Genomic DNA, 15,274 nt, shown 5'->3' with positions numbered 1-15,274 from the left:
TTTTGTAAAAACTGAGAAGCTGATTCCAAAATTCCTATGGAAATGCAAGGGGCCTAGAATTGCCAAATCAAAATAATTTTTATTTCAATACTCACTATGAGGTACAGTAATCAAGACAATGTGTTATTGCTACAAGGATAGACAGATGAATCGATGAAACAGAAGAGTTCCAAAGTAGATTCACTAAGATATGGTCAAATGACTTTCAATAAAGATGCAAAAGTGATTCAATTAAGGGAGAGTAGGGTTGGATTTTGGGTGGGTTTTTTTTAATAACTGGTACTGGAACAATTAAAATTCTACATGCATTCATATGATACTGGACCAACTGAATTCCCATATAAAAATGAATCATAACCCCTAACTCATTCCATTCATAAAGTTTATCTCCATATAGATTGTAAAGGTAAAACAAAAAGCCCCCTAGATGATAACATAAGAGAATATCTTCTTGACTTTGTAGTAAGCAAAGTTTTTTTAACAAGAAAATATCAATAAAGGAAAAAAATTCATTAACTAGAATTTATCAAAATTACTTCTGAATATCAAAAAAGCTTACTATAATGAAAGGGAGAAGATATTTTTAATCTACAGTTAACAAAGAACTCATATCTAGAACACACAAAAAGCCACAAAGGGAGGGGGCTGGAGGGATTGAAAAAAAAGAGAAAAACACCTAAAGAATTCATTGACACAGACAACAGTGTGGTGATTGCGGGAGGGGGAAATGGAGGTGGAAGAGGGTATGGGGGATAAATGGTGATGGGAGAAAATAAAAACGTTTTAAAAGTCATCAGAGAGCCCGGCCGGGCGTGGCTCAGCGGTTGAGCATCGACCTAGGATCCAGTTGATCGGGGTTCGATTCCCGGTCAGGGCACATGCCCGGGTTGCGGGCTAGGCAGCCGATCAATGACTCTCTCATCACTGATGTTTCTCTCTCTCTCCCTCTCCTTTCCTCTCTCTGAAATCAATAAAGATATATTTTTAAAAAATAAAAAAATAAAAGTCATCAGAGAAATACAAATTAAAGCTATAATTGAATACCACTACATACACTTGAATTTAAAATATTGACACTTGTTAACACCAACTTAGTAAGAATGTAGAGCAACTGGAATTGTTATACTTTACTGATGAGAGTGTCAACTGGACAATCCACTTTGGAAAACTGGTAATATCTATTAAAGCTGAGTCTATACCTTATGACTTAGCAGTTTCATCCTTAGGTATAAACCTGACAGGAATGTCTACATTCATGTGCCAAAAGTCATGAACAGATATGTACATAGCAGCAATGTTCATTAAAGCCAAAAACTGGAAACAATGCAAGTGGCTGTCAACAGTATAATGAATAAATAAATTATGACCTATTAATCAATGAAATGAATGAATGTGATGAGATCTCACAAACATAACATTGAGAAAAAGTCAGATTCAAGAGATAACATACTATATGATCTCACTTGCATAAAGTTCAAAAAAAAAGGCAAAAAAAAAAAAAGTATGTAATACCCCGGATATAATGATTACCTTTGAAGGGAGGGGTAGGAGGTACAAGGGGTACTCTTAGGGTTCCAATAGAGTTGTGTTTCTTGATCTGGGGGGGGTGGGTTACATCAGTTGTTCACTATGTGAAAATGTATTGAGTTGCTCACAATAATGTATGCATTTTTCTCTATATATGTTATTCTTGATAAGCCACTAACACACCTTAACTATAACCAATCCTGTGACTTAGAAGCAATGACTACAGATGGCAGGGGGAGAGGCTACACAAAGGTAGTGTATTATATGCTCTAGGTAAAACATGTAATCCAGACATTATAAACAGTCCTGAGCTAATTCCTAGGTTATTGTTACGTGAATATTCTAAAACTATTTAAACAAAATACTGGATTTCATACTTCACCATTCTATACTTTGTATAGATGTTAAGTATAGGAGTAAGCTATAAGATCACAAGAGACCATAAATAATCACTATGAGACCACCTTTGCTGGATCTCTACAGTTCTACCCACATACCACCTTTTCTTTCACCATCCTCCCCTAATACTTTCCAGGTCCCATCTTCCCCAGGCAAGTTCTTTAGGTAACCAAATGCCCACATTACTTATCCCTTCAAGTTTCTAAGTAAAGCCAATAAAGTCAGTAAAACAGAATAAAACAGAACCCTGTAGTAAGCTACATAAGTTACACTACATCTTCATTAGAAGAAATTTTCTAAATTAGTCTCAAAATTCTTGAAAATATGTCAGTAAATACATATGTGTACAAATATCCTCTACTTCAATATTTTTTTTTCACTTTTCCAAATACTTTAAATTTATCATTTGCTCTTCATTTGGCCTTTACATTATGCCTTTTGAGAAGAAAAGCAACAAAAACTCTTTTAAATACATTTCTAGAGTCATACAGAGTTGCTTGGATCAGAATTCATTCTCCTGATGCTTCCACTCCACCACTGAGCTAAAATTCCTTCCAAGATTTGGGAACCTGCTCTCACTATCACTGGCTCTGCTATCCATGGGGTGAGCACGGCCATTCCCCAAATTCCAGAACCATTTGCATTTTCGCTGCTTTCCTCCCACACTCAAGTGGTGGTGGCTCAGTTTGGCAGTTTGTCAAAAAGAATCAGAATGTAAAGCACTTGGTGATCTTTAACCAGATGTATTTGTTGTACATTAGAGCATATGCCATGTACGTGTTTCACACATTGTAACAGAACATAGTGAGGAATATACTGCATAATCAGAATCTAATCAAATAGATCCCATTTTATGAAAGAAACAATATCAGAACAGGATTCGTATTCCAAACCAAAGACATGGCAGTGAAACCATAACCTGAGAGTCATTTTTCATGACAGCAAAGATAAAACCATTATAAAATTTTATAATATAAAGTGACAAATGATGCAATTTTTTTACTCATAACATTTATCAGGTGTCTGTTCTATGTCAGGCATTGCTCATAAAAAATAAATTTTAAAAAATGAGGTGGTACTTGCCACCCTCAAGGAATTAAGAATGAAGATTTACTGAACAAGTTAGTCAATGTTTGGTGCATGGGGTGCTAAATTCTATGAAAGAGAGATGCTCAGAATCTCCGGGGGCACAGAACAGAAGCATCTAAATCAGCGTCGGGAGGGTTCAGTAAACATGTCCCAGAAAAGATGACTCAGGCTGAGCTATGCTATTAAGAATCGGCTGAAAGAGAAGAGCACTCCAGGTGACAAAGGCATAAAGCAACATGGACCAGTCGAAATACTGAGAGCCCCTGTCTGGAGGAAAGTTTGAGGGGGGACTGAATCAGGAGATGAGAAGGGAGAGAATGGTAGAAGCCAAATCATGAAATGCTGTGGGAGCTAGATTTAAAAGTTTCAACTTTATCCAGAAAGATAGCCCCCCTAATCCCTCAAAAACGACTAAAATGGACTTTAAGCAGGGAAGTAAAGTGAGTATATTTTCCTTTTTAAAAGATATATTTGGCCCTGGCTAGTGTGGCTCAGTTGGTTAAGCATTGTCCCATGCACCAAGAGATTGCTGGTTCAATTCCTGGTCAGAAGGGGGCATGAAGGAGGCAGCCAATCAATGTTGATGTTTCGCTTTCATCCATGTTTCTCTTTCCCTCCCCCTTCCTCTCTCTCTCTAAAAAATCAATAAAAACATATTTTTAAATAAAATTAATTTATAAATAAATAAATAAATAAATAAATAAATAAATAAATAAATGGTATATTTGCTTTGGTATGGGCCAAGGCTAATGCAGTAATCCTGAATTTGGGTGGCAACATTATAAATGGAGAGGAGGGAACAGATCTGAAAGGCAAAAGATCGAATTTGTTGAACTTAAAAGATTAATTGGAAGAGAGGGTATGATGAAAATGAAGAGCCTAACTGACTTGATAACTAAGTGGGTGATGGTACCAGGGCACAGAAGACGGGACAAAGGTGGTTCTGAGGCAGCAGGGAGGAATAATGGATTCACTTCAAGTTATCTTGGACATTATGTTTTCTATATATTGTCCAAAGAATCCCTAGAAAGTATAAGTCACATGTGAAGTATATAACAACTAACTCCCCTGTATTAGACCTAAAGTTTATTGTGGCAATTACATTCATTTTCATTACTTAACTAGCAAAGATATTCTGATTTTCTTAAAGTTATGTTGGGGGTAGGAGGAGGGAAATATTTGAACAGCCAAAGTCTCTTTTACAAAGTGGAACAGGAAAATTTAAGTTCCCTGTCCTCTCAGAGTATTTCCTTTCAAGCTGATGTAGAAAATCACCCTATTGACCAAAGACTATTGAGCCGTTTTTTCAAAAAATAACCTGCATTCATTAGAAAACGATTACACTCTAAGTAATGATAGTGAAATATACATTCATTATGTATATTTGAATATATACATTCATTATGTATATCGAAGGTGAAATATACATTCATTATGTAATACTAACATAGCAACACCATGAGTTATGCATAGTTTGTATAAAACCCCTTTTTTTAAAATTTAGGAAACCTAAACCTGCAGAAATTGAAAAAATAAAAAAATGTACCGTACAGGTGGTCAGAAACTTATTTCCAACTGTTTACAAGGAACTTGATAACTTACTCATGTCTGGGAAAATATGTTTTCAGCTTCACTGGTTATTTCTCGCTATATTCGATGACCAAAACAAGGTACACTCCTCTTTGCTTATTGTGGATAAACTGTGACGTGGTGAGGGGGAGAAGTTGCCTGGAGGAACTGAACAACTAAAGGGAGGAACCCAGGAGTGGGCCTCTGAGCCTTGGAGCTGTTTAATGAGCCACGCTGGCTCCCACAGCTAGCTCCTCGGAGCAATACAAGAAACTCATAAACTCAAGTCAGCAAAACAAAACACTCACAAATCTCAGTCGGTAGCTAACACCCTAAGCCACGCAGTCTGCTCCTGGCCGGGTTAGAGTACTCACTTTCTTTGCGTACTTCCTCCAGTGTGGCAGTCAGCTCGTCCTTTAACACGGTGGCTTCCTGGGCGATCTTCTGTCCCTTGTCTAATAAATTCCGAGTTGCTTCCTCCACAGAAGCTAGAAGAACTCTGGCTCTTTTTGAACATCCTTTTTTCCTGTTAGAAGGATTCTGGGGACAATTTACAAGTGTAGTGACCTAAAATTGGAAAAATACAAGGCACTCATTAGACAAATTGTGAGGAGAACACAGTCCTGGGATATCATGGCCCAGAACAAAAAACAGAAAGTGTGTCATAGAAACACAGAGCAGTCCTATTGGAGAACCGGCGACAGTCCCCTTACAGAAAGATGAAGCGGCACTCGGAGACCCGGGGTTCAAGAGGTTTATTTTACACCTGCAGCCCAGAGAAGTCCAGCTCCAAAGTCTGAGCCCCAAGCACAGTGGGGAAAGGAGTTAGATACCGCACCTGCTTCGCCTACATGGCAGCTATATCTTGCTTAGGGCGGGGAAAAGCCCTTTCTGGTTTGGTGCACGTGGGAACATAGCAGGATGGCACTAGGGGAAGCCCGGGGGGTGGGGGGGAGCCTGTGGGCCATTTTAGACCGAGTTTTCCCTTATCATCCCCCCTTTGATGTCCCGGAGGCGGCGAGCCTCAGAGGGCACCATTAAAGTCATCTAGTGGCCAATACCCTTGCAAAGCTAGGACCATGGCTGTGGTTAGGCGGGAGACTGAATTTTCAGTGAACCTCATTCGTAGGCTGAGGAGGCAAGGACCTATTGTGACAAGGAGGGCAATGGTGATGAGTGGCCCCTCGAGGGGGAGTAACCAGGAGGTTCATTGCCCTTGTCCCCACCATCCCTGGCAGTTTCTTGCTCCCTCCGTTGTTTGATTCTCTCCCTGAGTTCCTTTACTTTGGTAACTAGTATTCCTGACTGATTTGCAAAGTAGCAGCATGCCTCTCCTAAGAGAATGCATGGTGCCAGGGTGCAGTAAATAGTAAACAATACATCTCTAGCAAGTAATGTCCAGTCAGGAGGGGCTGTCGCAGCAAATCCAAGTCCAAGGATCAGGGTAATGAGTACGGCTGCAACGAGGAACCAGAGGTCTTCTATGCTCATTGGGTAGCTGCCCGCCTTAGCTGGATCTTGAGGGGGTCACCTGGCTCTCCAATCCTCCAAGCGCTCCTCCTCAGGAATGTCGTGTGCTTTCTTGACTCGGGAATGATGGACCCCCGGAGTGATACCTGTAACTTTAAGGGCAGTGGAGAATGGCTACTTCCCTTGGGAGCCAAACAGCTTCTAGAAGTTTTAAGATTTCTGCTTTATTCTTAATAGTTTTTCCCGCTGTTGTGAGGAGGCCTCTTTCCTTGTAGATGGCCCCATGTATGTGGACCATGGCAAATGCATAGTGGGAGTCAGGGTAGATGTTAACCCACTTGCCTTTGCCAAGGGTTAGGGCCTGGATCAGTGCCTGCAGTTCAGCCCTCTGTGCTGACCACCTGGCGGGCAAGGACTTTGCTTCTAAGATTTCTTCAGACGTGGTTACTGCATATCCAGCCTTGCGGACACCTTCCTGGAGATAGCTGCTGCCGTCACAAAACAGTGTTAGCTCCGGGTTTTGGATGGCCTGGTCCCACAGGTCCGGGCGACTTGCACAGACCTCATCAGTCGCCTCCGCGCAGTCATGATCTGGCTCGCCTTCCTCTGTGGGGAGGAAAGTGGCCGGGTTTAACGTGCGTACAGTCTCCAGGCTGATGCAGGAGTTCTAGCAGAGTAACCCCTGATATTGAGCTAGGCGGGAGTTTGAGAGGAACTGATGCCCTTGGCTGTTCATGAGCGACACAACGGAGTGTGGGTTCTTGATAATCAACTCCTGTCTGAGGGTGAGTTTGTCAGCTTCCTTGATGAGGAGGACGGCAGCTGCTAGGGTATGGAGACAGGGCGGCCCTCCAGCGGCTGCTGAGTCCAGTTTCCTAGACAGGTATGCAATGGGCCTTTGCCACGGGCGGACAGGCTGTGTGAGTTTCCCTAGAGCTGTCTTGTCCTTTCCGTGGACAAACAGGTTGACTGTCTCTCAATGTCAGGCAGTCCCAATGCAGGGGCTTGTCCAAGGGCTGATTCAATGCTCCGGATGCCTCCTCTGCCTCCTCTGTCCAACACAGAGGGCTCCCATGGGGACTGGCTAAGGCAGCGTTTATTGGGACACTCATTTGCCCAGGGCCCAGTCCCCTTGCAAGAGGCACACTGGTCTGATGACAGTGGGGTCCGTCGATTCCCCCCTTCGGTGGGCGAGTCTCCTTTTGCCCTCTTTATCCCTCCTGTCTGAGGGCCACTGCTAGGAGGCTGACTTTCTTCTTCATCTTGTCAGCTTCCCGCTCAGCGGCGGCTTCTCTGTTCATGTAGACTTGGTTGGCTGCTTCTGTCCATTGGGTGATATTCATGCCGGCAAAACCCTCCTGTTTCTGGAGTTTTCTCCAGATGTCAGGGGCGGCCTGTGCCATGAAGGCGGTGTTGACCATTTGCTGGCTCTCTGGTGCTTTGGGGTCAAAGGGCGTATAGATCCTATGCCTCGCAGAGCCGCTCGTAAGAGTCCCCAGAGGTTTCCCTGGCTGCTGTGTTAGTGAGGAGACTTTGGCCATGCTCATTGGCTTTTTTGCCCCCCTCAAATTCCACACAGGATTCCTGGTAGCGCCGGCTGTAGCCCTGGCCCTCCTCAGTGGTGAAGTCCCAGTTGGGGCACTCCTCGGGCCGCCCTTAGGGCCCACCTTGCAGGACCGTTTGCCTCTGTGGAGGCGTTATCTTCTTGCCATTGACGGCCCCCCTGGTAATCCGACGCCTCTACTCCGTGTTGAACAGGGTACAGGGGAGCTGCTGGCAATCTTCCCAGGGTGGCCGTGTGTCTGGAAGAGGGATTCCTTGAGGTCTGTCATGGCCTGCGGCTTCTCGGAATACGGCGGGTGTTATGCTTCCAGTTGAGGAGATCCACGGTGGAGAAGGGCTGGAAGTATATCATGGAGTGGCCAGGTTGGACGCTACCATCATCATTCAGCCTCAGGTTCTCGAGCCTCTCTGGCATCTGGAGGTCTACTTGGCGTGGGCAAAGTCTCCTAGCTCATCCGGGTGTGGGAGGGCCATCTCCTCCTTGGGGTGGAGGTGACACCGATGGTGGTAGAGTATTAACATCTGGCACCAGAGGGGCCCTACGTTCTCCTCTGGGATGGGGGGGTGGCCTGATGGGAGGCTCATCTTCCTGGTCTCCCGCAAAAACTCGAGGGGTCTGTTTTTCTTCAAGCTGAGCAACGAAGACCTTGGCCTCTCCCTGCCTATTGGTGCAGAACCAGACCCAAGGGGGGAGCATCTGCGCTATTTCTAACCAGGAATCTTTGTAAGGAAACTGGTCTGGGTGGCCCGGGTTTCCCGTGACAACTTCCAGACCCGGCAGATTGCGGGGACATCCAAGGTTCCCCCCAAGGGCCAACCGACCCTGAAGGTGGTCCATTCAAGTTCGCACAGAGTGGGAAGAGTGCCAGGAGTCATTCTGATGCCACAGTCCCTGGAAAAGCCCTTCTCAAGGTTTTTCAGCATACAGTCTAGGACGGTGGGCTCTCCCTGACATCCTCCCATGTTCCCGAGTACAGTGCCGGATACAGACAAAGGGTGGGGGGGTCTCCGGAGGGACCTTTCAGATGCCCGTCTGCCCGCTGCCTCGGGGACTTGGGCCGGCCTTGACCAAGGTGCGCCCTGTAATCCCGGCCTGGTCAGTGAAGCTGTCACCGTTATGTCCTTGCCGCCGACTATGGATACGGGCTGGCGCCCACTCAGAGCCCGGGGTAGCGCCGTGGGAGGGCACCCACAGTCACTCACAGTCACTCTCACAGTCCCGCAGAGGTTAGGACATTCCCTCCCTGGCTGGCCCCACCTGGGGACCACTCGAGGTCCCTGGGAGGTGATCAGCTCGGGGCGGGCCTAGCTCGCCGGCCGGGGCCTTACCGAGTCCCACGCCCTGGTCCCGGTCCTGTCCCGCCTCGCCTCCCGGAGTGCGGTGGGACCGCGGCGCGGGCGAGTGGAGGCAGCGGGATGGGAGGCTGCCAACCAGGGCAGGGCGCCTTCTCCTTGCGCCTCCCCCTTGTCCTCGGGCCCCGCGCTCGCTCCCAAACCGGTAGCTGCGCGGGGCCAGCGCGGTTGGGCTTCCGGGTCAGGGAACCAAAGTGTTGCGGAACCTTAAGGTCCCCTTAGGGACAGGCCAAGCGGCACTCGGAGGCTCGGTGCAGGAGGCTTACTTCCCGCCCGCGGGCCCAGGAGTCAGCTCCAAAGCCTGAGCCCCGGCGCAGCCCGCAGGGAAACAGGCGCCGCGCCCGCTTCCGCCCGCTGCGGGAGGGCGGGCTCGCCGGCTGGTTCACCGCCGCCTGCGAGGGCGGCAGGGTGCGGGGGAGGGGGGGCGGGGTTCCGGGGGAGGGGGGGGCCAGGGCGCCGGGGGAGGGGGCGGCAGGGTGCGGGGGAGGGGGGGGCAGGGTGCGGGGGAGGGGGGGCAGGGTGCGGGGGAGGGGGGGGCGGGGGGCAGGGTGCGGGGGAGGGGGGGGACCCTGCGGCCTTTTTAGACCGAGTTTCCCTTATCAGACTATCGGCACATCCCCGAAAGTCAAGGCACCAAGAGCACCATTAGCAGCCCCTCGCAGCCCCGGTTAATGGTAGGGAGGCGGGAGGCGCGAGGAGGCAGGGACCCAGCCGAGCGGTCTCATCGCGTTTCGTTACTGGAACAATGCTCTAGAAGACAAACTGTGTGTACACCTGGGTGCTCTTTTCATTGCAGAGACTTAATATGGAAAGAGTATAAGACCTTGATGAAGCAGTCAAAAATGAGAAAAAATGGAAAATTATAGTCTCAAAAATATCAAATAATCATAAAATAAAACATACCAGTTTGTAGCCAGCAATCTATATTAAGGGGAAGGCAACATCATTATAAAGTCAGTGAGCAGTAGTCTAGTTGAGTTGAGAATTGAGGTTACAAATATTAGAGGGGTGGGAACTACTGTGAAACATAGAAAGCAGTGGTTACCTCAGCAAAACAAAACCCAGATCCTTACCATAACCCACATTTCTGGCCCTCTGTAACCTCTCTTACCCGTCCACACAGTCCTGTAACTCAGCAGGCCTCTCAAACAAACAGGTCCCAGCCACGTGCCCTAGCAAGAGGCCTTCCTGACCACCCCCTCCCTACCACTCTGTTCCTTCACCCTCCCTTATAGTTCTTCAAAACACTTAAGAGAGCTTAACATTTTTTACTTGTTTACGTGTTTATGGCATGCTTCCAATACTAAAATGTAAACTCCATGAAGGTAGGAAATGTATTTTGCTCCAACACCCAGAACAACGCCCAAAGTGTTCATTATATTCAATAAATTAGGTTGTACCAAAAAATGTATACACATGCTTTGAATAATTATAAAGGCAGTGTATATTAAAATACATTTCATTTTCAAAATTGAGATAGCCACAGTTAAAGTGTGTATACATTTTGGGGGGACACCCCTGTATTATATAAACGGGTGAATGACATTGAAAAGAGGAACTTCTTTGCCCAGTTGGTGTGGCTCAGCGGTGGAGCATCAACCTGTGAACCAAGAGATCACAGTTCAATTCCCAGTCAGGGCACATGCCCACGTTGCTGGCTCAGTCCCCAGTAGGGGGTGTGCAGGCCGCAGCTGATATTGCAATGACTCTCATAGTTGATGTTCCTATCTCTCTCTCCCTCTCCCTTCCTCTCTCTGAAATCAATAAAAACATATTTTTTTTAAAAAATGAAAAGAGGGCCTGGCCAGGTGTGGCTCAGCAGTTGAGCGTCAACCTAGGATCCAGGCAGTCAGGGTTCAGTTCCCAGTCAGGGCACATGCCCAGGTTGTGGGCTCAATCCCCAGTTGGGGGCATAAAAAACAAAAAATAAATAAATAAAAATTTAAAAAATAAAGAGTTAAATTGTTTAAAAAAAAATGAAAAGGACTTTTTAATGTCTATATTTTGTCTTTTGTTTTTTGTTTTTTGGGTTTTTTTAATATATATCTTTATCGATTTCAGAGAGAGGAAGGGAGAGGGAGAGAGAGAGAGGGACAGAAACATCAATAATGAGAGAGTCATTGATCGGCTGCAGCCCAAAACCCGGGCATGTGCCCTGACCGGGAATCGAACCCTGATCACCTGGATCCTAGGTCGACGCTCTACCGCTGAGCCACACCCGGCTGGGCATTAATGTCTATATTTTGAATTGCCTGAATAATGAACACAACACTTTTGTAAATGTTTAAAATAAAAATTAACTCATAATTAGAGCATTATTTGGAGACATAAATTAAGCATTTATATTTAGAACAAAACCTCACACTGAATTACATTGTGAAAAAAATATCTATTTCTTAATTAAATGTTGGAGCCCAATAACAAAATGCGGCTAGCATTTCCATGTGCAGAGCTTGAAGAGCACCATCATAGAGGAAGGAAAACAACCTTGAACCCAGTATTTTAAAAAGACCTGAAATCCAGTTGAAAGCTGGACTCCTGTGTGCTATCAAATAACCAAGGCTTATAAAAATCACATGCCATTTCATTAACAACAGACAGACATAACCCTTCCTGCTCGGCAGCCTCTGAGGATTTTGCTTATTTATGGAACATTAAACATTTATTTGGGTATCTGAACCCAGTTTTGTAGTTAGGAACTAAGAAAGAACTTATAAGCTATAAGGAAATACACGGATGAAAATAACTTTTGTCTGCCCTTCTATCCCTCTCCCCTTGTCCAACAGACCCTCTGTTTTATTCTGATTTGGTTTATCCCCATGTTCATCGCCCAGAGTGGAATGCCTTGCAGCAAGCCTGTTTCCTCTCTTGAGAACAGTCATATTATCCTATAAGACTATGTGAAGGTTAAATAATGTAAGATGTTTTGTAAAATGCGTAACATGACACAAGTACTGGTTGGCACTTAATGTGTATTTTCTAGTTCGTTCCCTGCATTGATACAGAAAATCTGTTACGGGATCCTTGTCAAAGGTGTTCTCTCTGGGTCTAACCTTATCTTGCTCTTGGGGTTCCCTGTGCTAAATGCAATGAAGGCAGTTAAAAAGCACATTCTATATGCTTTACAAGCAATCAAATGGGCCACATATCTCTATCATGCATTATATAAAGATAATAAGCCTGATATATGACATGAGTTTTCGCACAGTCCAAAAAGCAAATATCTCACTATTATCAGTCTAATTTATATATCAAGAGTTAAAAGATGCTTGTCCAGATTAAGACATATTATAGCACCTAGTTTAAACCTTCATTTAAAATGAACAATAAGTATCATTGTCTGAAATGTTCCTTCAGAATGTATTTTCGGTGCCACAATTCATGATGCTTCCCACTGAACATTCCTCTATTATTGTTCATATCCTCCATGCACCAAATGTTTTCCATAGAACAGTCTAGGCTTTGAAATTAAAATGAGCATTCCAGAAATGCTTTGTTCCTTATAATAAATGCCGGAGAAGAAAGAAATGTGGAAAGAACATTGTATAACAACACTATGTTTCCATCCAAAAAAAAAACACAAACAAACAATGCAGTTGCAACTTGCAAGGTATTCACTTTTATAAATCGTTTATGCCTGTCTTCTTTTAAAGTGCTCCAATATGTTTATTTATTATTCATTAAACTAGAGTCAAGTGATGTTTTCTATGATTCATTTTAGTTCAAAAAGTAAATATGGCTTGGTAATCCTGGGGGGGTGCAAACAAAACTAAACCTTTTTATTAAAAAAATGTATCTTTATTGATTTCAGAGAGCGGAAGGGAGAGGAAGTTGAGCCATGCCTGCTGGGCAACTTTTTTTTTTTTTTTTTTTACCCCAACTCACCTGCAGGATCTAACAGCTCTGGTCACCCACTATAATAAGTGATTCTCACTGAGGGATGAGGGGCCCACTTGTTACCTGAAAGTCTCTCATCTCTTGAAGGAGTACCAGTAAAAACAACCAGTAAAAATCGCTTTCAAGTTATTCTGGGAAATAATTCCTGTTTCCTTTTCAGTATAAAATCAGTTACATTTTGCCTGGCCAGGCATGGCTCAGCGGTTGAGCGTCAGCCTAGACTCCAGATCATGGTTCGATTCCTGGTCAGGGCACATGCCCAGTTGCGGGCTCGATCCCCAGTCGGGGCCGTGCAGGAGGCAGCTGATCAATGACTCTCTCATCATTGATGTTTCTATCTCTCTCTCCCTCTTCCTTCCTCTCTCTGAAATCAATAAAGACATATTTTTTTTAAATAAAATAAAATAATAAAATCAGTTACATTTTTATAAGAACACAAAACTTTAGTTGAAACTTACAGCAAAGATGATTCTTGACTTGCTAAACTTTCTTTTGGTCGCTGATTCACAGCCCTCCCCCATCTCTCCTTTTCAGACCTTAGGGGCCCCTCTCATAAGGGAAATCTCCAACATCAGGCTTGTGGCTCCTAAAGAGCTCAGTGTGCTCACTTTTCCTCTGTCTGGGGGTCTGTGCTGAGCCACAGACACACCTTCATCACAGAGACAGGAATGGGTTCCTCACTGGAATGTTCCTAAAGTAGGGACTTCAGGTACTAGTAAGAGAACTTCCCTACTTTCTCAGTTCAGCATGTTGAAAAGTTCATAAAACCACGTATATTTTTAATAGTATATAATATTTATGTATTAAAATTTAGAGTACCAGAAAAGGGTTTTCTAATCTTTCCTCATTCAAGTGTGCTTCCCTAAACGCTCCAAAGATATGGAAAGTTCAATTGCGATGCTAGGTGAGCCACCCGCCGAGCAGCACTAGCACAAAAGAGCACTGCAGAACACAGTGTGAGGCTGTGACTGACTTTCACATGCTGCATCGGCACAACAACCGCTTCAGTACCTCGGACTAAAGCCAGCTCTGTGGAAAGTCCTCTCTAATGCCAGCTTGGGTAATGCATTTATATTCTATAACCATGTTCTTTCCCAATCTAACTAATTTTTTTTTTTAATTGACTTTAGAGAGAGGAAGGGAGACAGGAAAGGGGGGGAGAGGAGATAGGGGGAGATGGAAAGAGAGAGAAAAACATTGATGTGATAGAAAAACATCAATCAGTCACCTCCAGCATGCGCCCCCACAGGGATGGAATTTGCAACCTGGGTATGTGTCCTGACCAGGAACTGAACCCCCAACCTTTTGGGATATGGGCCAAAGCTCCAACCAACTGAGCCACATGGGCCAAAGCTAACTAATTCTTTCACTAATTCTATTTATCTTATTAGAGGGAGAAAAAAAAAAGCCATTTAACAGCCGTCTCTCTTCTTGTTTATTAGCTAAAACACTTTGAATCTTAACCTTCCTCCATGAGCTCACAGGAGCCTTCAGGGCTACTTTTACTTCCTTGAGTTAATTTTAATGTGCGAAATAAAATATAAGACATTTAAGCAATGTTAATTAACTAAAACTTCAAACAGAGTTGGGGAAGAAATTTGGGTAGGAAAATAAAATTGTCTGTAGATAAATAATATCCATGATCCCTTTAAAGCTAAAGGTATTATCTAATCTTGGGAGGGGCCTTCAAGTCATTGATAATTTCTACTGTTTTTATTCCCTACCAAAAACAACCTATTGTATTAACAAGAGCACTAGGGAAAAATGAAGTGTTGGGAATCCAGCAAATGCACACCCCTCAGTTCACATTCGACGCTCCCCTGAAACCAACTACAATCTTCTTTCAGTTCATCTCAAGCCAATAGCCATCTATCAAACACACAGAAAATAAAGATGCGTAAGCTCCAGTGTGGAAAAGAGATACAACCAGCTGTAATATAAAAGGCAAAACGATAACTGCTTCCACTTCTAAGCACAAAGAAAGTCCTAACGAGACTGCAGACATCGCAGGGATTAAGGCGGGCCTCCAAGAAGGGCCTTCACGGACAGCCTTCTGCCAGGAGAGACGGAGCCGCTGAGCCAGGCGACCTCAGCCGGGTGCAAAGGGGCAGAGACGCAAATTATGCTCGTCTGAAAGCAGCAGATAGTCAAGTTTGACTAACTGTGGAGTAAAGACAGGAATGGGGCAAAAAATCAGGTTAGGAAGTAGGCTGTAGCTTAAATAGGAAGTGTTCAAGGCCAAGGAAAGAGTTAAGATTTAATTCAATAGGCAACAGACACGTCACAGGGCTGCCCAAAGTGGAAGCCTCCGTCTACCTGCCTGCCCTTCTCCGCGTTTCTTAGCTCAGGGACGGGCATCTCTAACCTGAGGCAGAAACCCAGGGGTCCTCGGGGCTCCCCCTCTCTC

The 15,274-nt window shown here is 44.7% G+C and overlaps 1 protein-coding gene across 1 annotated transcript in view; it reads right to left on the bottom strand.

Annotated features, from left to right (window-relative positions):
* The window catches only part of LOC107526073 (catenin alpha-3), a 285,926-nt gene that overhangs the window by 250,620 nt on the left and 20,032 nt on the right, over positions 1 to 15,274 (bottom strand). The window contains exon 3 of the mRNA XM_016198423.2: positions 4,959 to 5,151. Within this exon, the coding sequence (XP_016053909.2) occupies positions 4,959 to 5,151 (193 nt within the window). The remainder of the gene's footprint in view (positions 1 to 4,958; positions 5,152 to 15,274) is intronic.

This window comes from Miniopterus natalensis, chromosome 14 (assembly GCF_054644295.1).
Source record: "Miniopterus natalensis isolate mMinNat1 chromosome 14, mMinNat1.hap1, whole genome shotgun sequence".
Lineage (NCBI taxonomy): Eukaryota > Metazoa > Chordata > Mammalia > Chiroptera > Miniopteridae > Miniopterus > Miniopterus natalensis.
The sequence above is the reverse complement of the archived record's forward strand: the minus strand, read 5'-3'. Positions and strand labels throughout refer to the sequence as shown.